Raw genomic sequence first — 8783 nt, forward strand, 5'->3', positions numbered from 1 at the left:
GAAGGAGTGGGGACAGTGGATCCAGAGCAGGCTCTGTGCTGACAGCCAAGAGCCTGACACGGGGCTCGAACTCACGAACCGTGAGATCATGACCTGAGCTAAAGTCAGATGCTCAACCAACTGAGCCACCCAGGCCTCCCCCCGGCAGACTCCGGTTCTCTCGAACAGGTCCTGGGTGCCGGGGTCTGGCTCAACTAGAATGCTTACCCTATCTTTAATACGTATGTGTGACTGGGCAGGTTACTTGACAGTCTGGGCCCCACTTTCTTTTTTCGGGAATAAGGGATAAATAACAGTGTAGTCCAGAAGTGAAGGCTGAATTGGGGGCCACGTGACGTGCATTAGCCCCAGACTTGCATTAGCAGCAGACGTGCATCAGGACCAAGGGTGCGTTTGGTAAACCTCCACAAACACATGCACACACTCACACACATCCACACGCACACGCCCCAAAACAGGCGTGCGAAGCCCGAAGGCACACGGAGGGGGAGACGTGTCTTTTGGGGGGTGTTTTTCAAGGACCCCCGGTATCACGATCACCGAGGTATCGCTTCAAACGCAGACCCCCAGTCCACTCCCCAGACCAGGGGATCCACATTCTCAACACGCTTCCCAGCCTATTCTTATGCACAATGAAGTCTAAGGACTACAAACAGGATAATAACACCCACCCCAGGGAACGACCACCAATGCCAGGGTCCCCCTCCCGGGGGGTGACCTGGAAGGCACAACCTCAGCAACCCACCCCCCAGGCAGATACTTCCGCAGGACGGGGCTGGGGACCACAAGTGCGGGGAGCCTTTTCTCTTGCAAGAACAGGCGATCATGACGAGACCATCTCTGAGATGGAAAGATTAATGAGAAACGCCCAGAACGTGGAAAGCAAAGTGTGAAAAACATGCTGTTCCAGAATTCAGAGCAGGAAATTCAAACCACATGCTTTCAGTAAATGCATCCAATCTTGACGAACGGCGCCCAGCTCGCGTCTGCCGGCTCTTCTTCTGAAAGATGCGATACCAAGAGTCTGTGGCTGTTTTTGTTTACTTCCAGGATGTTCGTTGTCTCCACAGCGATGAGCTCAGGCCCAACTCCGGGCTTGAACTCATGAACTGTGAGATCATGACCTCAGCTGAAGCCGGATGCTTAACCCTCTGAGCCACCCAGGTGCCCCTAGTGTCTTTTCTTTTTTTTTTTTTAATGTGTATTTATTTTGGGGAAAGAGAGGGCGTGTGGGGGAGGGGCAGAGAGAGAGGGGGAGACAGGATCCGAAGCGGGCTCTGTGCTGACTGAGACACCCAGGCATCCCTCAAATTTGGTGTCTTAAAACAACCCAGGTGTCTCTCTTTTTTTTTTTTTTTTAATTTTTTTTTTTTAACGTTTATTCATTTTTGAGACAGAGAGAGACAGAGCATGAACGGGGGAGGGTCAGAGAGAGGGAGACACAGAATCCGAAACGGGCTCCAGGCTCTGAGCTGTCAGCACAGAGCCCGACGCGGGGCTTGAACTCACGGACCGCGACATCATGACCTGAGGCGAAGTCGGCCGCTTAACCGACTGAGCCACCCAGGCGCCCCCCAGGTGTCTCTCTTAAACAGTTCTGGAGGTCAGAAGTTTGAAACTGGTGGGTGAAAGTCAGGGTGTTCCGTGTTCCTTCTGGAAGCTCTGGGGGAGAAATGGCTCCTTGCTTCCTCCAGCTTCTAGAAGCAGCCCACATTCTTTGGCTCTGACTCCTTCCCCCAGCAACACTGGGCCGATTCCTTCTCTTGCTGCCATCTCTGCGGTCTCACTCTTCTGCTTCCTTCTTCCACCTTTCAGCGACCCTTGTGATCACACCGGGCCCACGAAGCCCTTCAATCCGGGGTCACCTCGTGACCTCAGGACCCCTCGTCACAGGTGCAAAGTCCCTTTCGCCACATACGGTAACACAGCCGCAGGATCTGGGGCTGAGGATGTGGACATCTCGGGGGAACGTCATTCCACCCGCCACGGTGCTCGTCACCTTCCCCCCATCTCCAGGGAAGAGCCATCTCCGGGCACCCTCCCCCACCATGCCCACAATCCAGACGTTCTGCTAAGAAAGGAGGCACCGGGAAGCACAGCAAAGAGGAAGTTTCCACCCTAACTGAGGGCTGGGCCAGGAGAGAGGCTTCCCCGTAGTCGTGGAGGCTCTAGACGAGCCTTGGACTTTCTTTGATTTTCATTTTACCACGGTGGGGGAGAGGACCCGCAGGTTTGCTCTTACATTTGGGCTTCTTGGAATCCCCTGTCTCACCACATTCAGAGAAGAAAACAAATCTTAGAACCGAGGATGTCACAAGGAAGTACATCAGACTGCCCACTCATTAACAGCTGCCTCGTAACACTGCCCTCTGCAACCTCTCGGAGGGCCTGCCCTTGAACGGCCTCACCCCTGTCTCACAGGCCACATGGGGCCCTCCCTGTTCCTGGGAAACACGGGGCCTGCCCTCGCCACTCCTTCTCTGGGGCTTTCTTTCCCAGCATGCCACGGCTCTCTCCCCCACTCCCTTCAGGTCTCGGTAGAGTGGTTTCCTGGACAAAACGCCTCGGGCATGGGATTCCCTGCCCCTGCCTGACCTGTCCCCATGGGGCTCTGAATGTGGTGAGACAGGGGATTCCGCCTGGGTCCTTTGTTTCCACCAGGCACTGAGGAGCATGGATTCCAAAGCTGGACTGCCTGAGTTCAAAGCCACACGCTCCTGTAGTTGTTTAGCCACTTTGTGCCTCAGCTGTCTCATCCGTTAAATGGGTACAGTACAGACTTCACAGCGTTGTTACGAGGAACGCACGGGTTAGTTTTACAGGGCTGAGGACGGAGTGAGCGCCTCGTGGTCCCTGCCTCTCCTCACTGCCAGCAGTTGATCGACAGCCTCCCCAAGGTGCGGGAGGGGGGAGCTCCAGGAAGGCCGGGTGTTGTCGGACTTGGGGACTGTTTTATCCCCACCTCCCGGAAGAGCAGGCACTCGGGACATGGGGCTTGAGTAGCCTACAGCCCAGCAGCGTGCTCTCCTTCAGAGACAACATAACCCATGTCTCGTCCTCAGCATCGCATCCCCTCGACCACCATGCAAAACTTCGGTTCCCTTTTTCCTCCCTCACCTTATGCTCGGTCTTCCCTTTTCTGTGGTCTCTGCTGTGGCCGGGAGTGGGTGGCCCACTCTGAGCCATGACTTATCTGCTTGGCTTCAAAGGGTCAGTGTATTTAGGGTCATCGCACCTGCTGTCCAGGGTGTCGGTGAAGGCTCAGGGGGAAGAGAACAGAATTTATGGACAAAGGGCTTGGGCTGGAATTCTGATCCTATCACCCACAGCCACAGACCCTGCCAGGGCCCCACCTGAGCCTCGGTTTCCTCGTGAAGAGTGAGACGGTGCTGTCTCTCCCAGACTCGTAGCGAGGGGCAAATGCAAGACCACAAGTGAAAGGCAGAGCAGACCCTAAGTATATAATTTGTAAGACGTGACTGATTCAGGCCCCGGGCTGAGAGCACCATATCCAATGGTCTGAGCCTGATGGAGGCAGAACAGCGGCCCCCAAAGATGTCTGTGTCCTGTGAATATATGAAGTTACGTGGCAAAGGGGAACTGGGGCTACAGGTGGAATTCAGGTCCCTAAACAAAAGACCCTCAAATAGGGAGATTCTCCTGAGAGATCCGGGTGGACCACAGCGGTGTTTCTCTAGAAGCTGGAGAGGGCAAGGAAGTGATTCTTCCCCCAGAACCTCCAGAAAGGAACGCACCCCTGCTGACACCTTGATTTCAGCCCAGTCAGAACCTGCATCTGACCTCCAGATAACACCCTGGTGTTGTTTTAAGGCACTGCGTTGGTGGTGATTTGTGACAACGATAGGAACTAATTCAGTCACTGCAGGTGGACATCAGGGCTTTAATGACAGCCCAGCTCCTACGAGATAAAAGCTCACAGTAATAGTAGGGGGTACAGTGCTCCCCACTCTACCTTTTCTCTCCGTGGTCTCTGGGGCAACCGCTCATAAACGACTAGTGGTAAGAAGAGATAACGCAGGTGTCACCGGTGGGAAGTGTGTCCTCTGTGCCTCACGACCACGGCCTCCTCCTATGCCACCTTCCTGCCCCCACCCACCACCTCTGGTCCACCCTAGCTACATCCACCCAGGAGGCTTTATACATATTGAAGAATAGGCGCTCCTGGTCTCAAAAGTATAGTTTGATCAACACACATCACACACAGATAATAAAATAAACTCTAATTAACATTAAAATTAATCATTCAATCTTGACAACCAAAGACCCTTCAGGATCTTTCTCCACGGATGCGGCATTATGACGAACATCAACGATCCTACCTCTAACACCTTGCAGGGGAGAAGAAGTCAAACAAACATTCCCTGGGGCACCTGGGTGGCTCAGTCGGGTGAGCATCTGACTCCTGATTTCGGCTCAGGTCATGATCTCAAGGTTCGACGGATGGAGCCCCACCTCGGGCTCTGTGCTGACAGCACGGAGCCTGCTTGGGAGTCTCTCTCTCTCTCTCTGCCCCTCGCCCACTCATACTCTCTCTCTCTCTCAAAATCAATAAACATTTTTTAAAAACTCCCTGAATTCTCCACTCACGCTTTCTATCTCTCAAAATTAATGAATAAACATTAAAAAAAAAATTCCCTGAATCCTCAGCCATAACTGAGAAGTCGCTCTTGTTAGTCAACACCGGACATCAGCTAATTTACCCAGCCATCTGTCTCTTCCTATAAAGGATGGTTTTGTTTCCCTGAGAGTAAATGGGGCTATTACCTTCTTGAAAAGAATGGCGGAGACAATAAAGTCAGATAATGTACGTAAGACACTTACAACCTTGTCTGACCTAGAAGACTGGCCCAATACATGGCGACTACTACTATTCGTTTATAGTTTGCCTCAAAACCTGCCAGCTACTTACTTTCAACTGCTGAGACTATAAGCAGACAGGAGTTACTCAATGACGTTCATTTGCAATGCTTTTCATGTTGTTGGGCGTTTACGGTCTTTCTCGGCCGTCTCTAAGGGCATTAGAAGCTTTGGTCAAATCAGCAAATCGTGGCAATGAAATTCTGTGGCACCACTCCATTTCCAATCTACTGGAAAACTAAGCAGCGCGTACAATACAAAGAGAAGCCTCAACTCCTCAACATTTAGGTAAATTACTAGGTAGTCAGTTGACTTACGGCACTTTGGTGCACTCGACTAATTTTTTATCTAAAGCAAAGGGCCACCACTTAATGCATTACTACTAAGGGGAACAAAAGACGCCACCCCCAGACTTGTCACTTTGGCATGTTGATCATTTTGAACTAAAGTCACGTAAGAAACAGTTGGTGTAATTTTAGGACATTCTGACTTTCTTTTATTCCCTGACAAGCAAGAAATAAATCTCTCCCGTATCCTTCCTATCTTCCCATACCAGGAGAGAAGGGCATCTTTATTGCTGGGGAATTCCAGGCTGAGAAGGCTGTATAAATGAACTTTGTTAACTTTGTTAATTTATTACCCCCAGTTCAAACCCCCTCGTTTTGTCAAATCTCCACAAATAATTGTTTCCCTAGCTAAGAGGTATGAAAGCTGCCTGCTTTGGTCACTTCTTTGAGTCTCGTATTTTTATAAGCTCCTGTAGGTACAAATTAAATCTGTTTTTCCCCTGTCACTGTGTCTCATGTCAACTTAATTATTAGACCAGTTGAAAAACCCAGAAGGCAAGAAAGGAAAATTTTTCCTTCCCTTACACTACAATGTAGGTCAGGTCCAATATTTCACATGTTATCTTTATAACAACTCTAAGAGATAGATATATATATAAGTCTTCCCCTTTTAAAAAATTTGTTTCCTGGGGCGCCTGGGTGGCTCAGTCGGTTGAGTGTCCGACTTCGGCTCAGGTCATGATCTCACAGCTTGTGAGTTCGAGCCCCGCGTCAGGCTCTGTGCTGACGGCTCGGAGCCTGGAGTCTGCTTCAGATTCTGTGTCTCCCTCTCTCTTCCCCGCTCATGCTCTGTCTCTCAAAAATGAATAAACGTTAAAAAAAAAAATAAAAAAAATAAAAAAAATAAAAAATTTGTTTCCAATACCTTCATATATTTTTTTTTCTCTGACCATAAAAACAATTCCATGATTACTGAAAGACACTTGTGAATTATGGAAAAGTATGGAAATGTTTCTATTACCCATTTACTGTATAACCACTGTTAACAGTGTCACTTTGTGCTTTGACTAACACAGAGTTTCTCTAAAACTATCCTAGTTTTTTCATAGTTTGCTATGAAAACCTTTCAGGTAGTCACAGAACAGATTAGTATCACACGGCACCATTTTTCAAAGGATCTATGATGAAGTTCTTCTGACGCATCCCACGGACCCAAACTCTGGTAGAATACAACGAGAGATCATTACTAGAAAGATGGGCATGGCCTCAGGCGTCGGGGCAACATCCAACTGCAAAGTTCCTATGTACTTCTCTCCACCCCTCCACCCCTGGACTCATGGCAGACAAGTCACAAATGCCACACCGACCACCACTCCTGAGCTGTGGCACCGGTATTAAGTAACCGCGGCTACCGCTTGCCCATTACCCAGCTCAGGCAATTACCAACATTTTGCCAAAGCCCATGTCCTGTCTGAAGGAAGCCCAGGGAGAGCTGCACACAGATTGCTCAACACTTGAAGCTGAGGAGGGGCGGAGTCAGGATTCAAACCCATCTGTCTGACTCTCACAGGAAAAGGGCCTTGTAGCCAGAGCTCACCCCCTCCTGTGGGAGGCTTCTCTCATCAAGGAGTTCTGGAATTTCAGGGCCTAAGTGATGCTGGCAGAAAACAACAGCAACAACCCGAACCCACACCCCGAGCTTCACAAGGGAGGACATTTCTAAATTCTAGAGCCCCAGCCCATGATAGTCTCTCCCTGGGAAAGAACCCAGCGAAACACAAACACATAACGCATCCACACAGAATAAATCTCCTGCCTACTTCTTCCTCCCCGAGGTCTTCTTGTCTTTTAGCATTTATATTTGGCTCATAAGTATGATCACTTAGTGTCAGAGGTAGGAAGGAGGTTGGCCCAGGAACGGGGCTATCTGGATGGGAGCTGAGCTGGGATTAAAAATCTGGTTCCGTGGACTCCCCGCCGCCCAACACAACTGGGGGTCCGGCCATTTCTGGGTCCTGCCCTGAGCGCCGCTCCCCCATCTATCCGACCCTGGGGCAATGACCATCTGGATCTCACACCCACAGTCAAACACACCCCAGCCACGGTAAGACTGAGTCACATCTCCAACACGGAGGTCCCGGCCTGGGGCCGGCCGCCGCCGCACGCAGCTGCAAGGAAGGAAGGCCTGCCTGGGCCCCGCTTCTAACTCGGGCCCCTGGGGAGGGCACGCCGGCCAAGGCCAGGGTGAAGGCTCTGTGGGGCCGGCAGACGCAGCCCTGTCCCAAGCCCTGGATTCCGTTGTCCTTTGTTCGCGCTGAGAAATTCGGAGACGCCGGCTGCACCGGGTTGCACGGGGCCGCGGAGCGGAGGCGGGGGAAGAGGAGCGGCAGGGCATCCAGTTTCCCGCAGGAGCGGGGTGTCTCCTGCCCGGAAGGGATGACCCGGGGCCAGGACGCCGGGAGGGACTGCCCGGAATTCCCCGCCGCCCTCCCCACACCCGCGTCGGGGCTTCGCGCAACCGCCGGTCCACTGCGGGCTCCCCGCGTACCCCCAACCCGTCAGGGCTCCCCGTGGATCGCTCACCCGCTCCGGGCACCCCGCGGACGCCCACCCAACCCGCGCTGCCCCGAGAACTCCCCCGATCGGGGGCACCCCCGCGGGCCCCCACCCACCCTGGGCTCCTCGCGGAACCCGCCCACTCGCGGCAGCGCCCCGATTGCCACCCGCCCGCGACGACGCCTCCGTCCGGCCTCGGGGGTCCCGCCGGGCCCGGCTTACCTGCGGGGGGCGCCGCGGCGCCGCGGCCGCCGAGCAGCAGCAGCAGCGACAGCAGCGACAGCGGCGACAGCGGCGGCGGCCGCATGGCCCGGGGCTCTCGCGCCGCAGGCTCGGCGGCGGCTCTGGGGGCGGCTCGGCCCCGGCGCGGGGTCCGCCGAGCCGCTCACGTCGCCGCCCGGGCGGCCATGGCGACCGCAGGGCGCGCGGGGCCCGCCCCTTCCCGAGCGGCGGCGGCGGCGGCGGCGGCGGCGGCGGCGGCGGCGGCGCGTCCCCGGCGGCAGGACAGCCCCGCTCGGCCGCCGCCGCCCAGGCCGGCCCCTCCCGGCGCCCGCGCCCCGCCCAGCCCCGCCGGCCGCGGGACTTTCCCCGCGCCCCTCCCTGCCCCACAGCACCCCCCCACCCGCGCGGTGGCCGCGACGTCCCCGCGCGCTGCTGGGACCCCGAGCCCCCGCCGGTCGCCCACCTTCCGGCGCTTGCGACCCCTCTGGGGAGACCTCCGAACCCCAAGGCCCCGGGGTGGGCCGCGTGCTGAGCCTCGCCTCCCCCTCCCCGCCCCCCACCCATGCACCCCGCCCCCACCGCCACCCCTCCCTCCCGCCCCCCACCCCCGCCCCCATTCTCTCTTCTGCCGCTCCCACCTGCGTGGGGGCACGCGATTCCCCCCTTCAGTTTAAATTCTGCCTTCTGAGCCTCTAAAGTACACACTAAGTTTTCAATCCTTATTTGAAAACCGGCTTAAGGCTGTGGTGGCTGGAAACGGCCTGGGTGAAGGAAAAGTGTGGGGTTCAGGGGAACAGTGGGCACAGAGCAAGGCGGAGGGAAAGCGAGAAACGTCCCACA

At 54.7% G+C, this 8783-nt stretch overlaps 1 protein-coding gene across 1 annotated transcript in view; it reads right to left on the bottom strand.

Moving 5' to 3' along the window:
- IFNGR2 (interferon gamma receptor 2) overlaps positions 1 to 8063 on the bottom strand; it is a 28449-nt gene extending 20386 nt beyond the window's left edge. Inside the window, exon 1 of the mRNA XM_042954683.1 lies at positions 7944 to 8063. Coding sequence (XP_042810617.1) covers positions 7944 to 8028 — 85 coding nt within the window. The 5' untranslated portion in view covers positions 8029 to 8063. The remainder of the gene's footprint in view (positions 1 to 7943) is intronic.
- Positions 8064 to 8783: the final 720 nt, after the last annotated feature.

The sequence above is a fragment of the Panthera leo genome, chromosome C2, assembly GCF_018350215.1.
Source record: "Panthera leo isolate Ple1 chromosome C2, P.leo_Ple1_pat1.1, whole genome shotgun sequence".
In the NCBI taxonomy this organism is placed as follows: Eukaryota; Metazoa; Chordata; class Mammalia; order Carnivora; family Felidae; genus Panthera; species Panthera leo.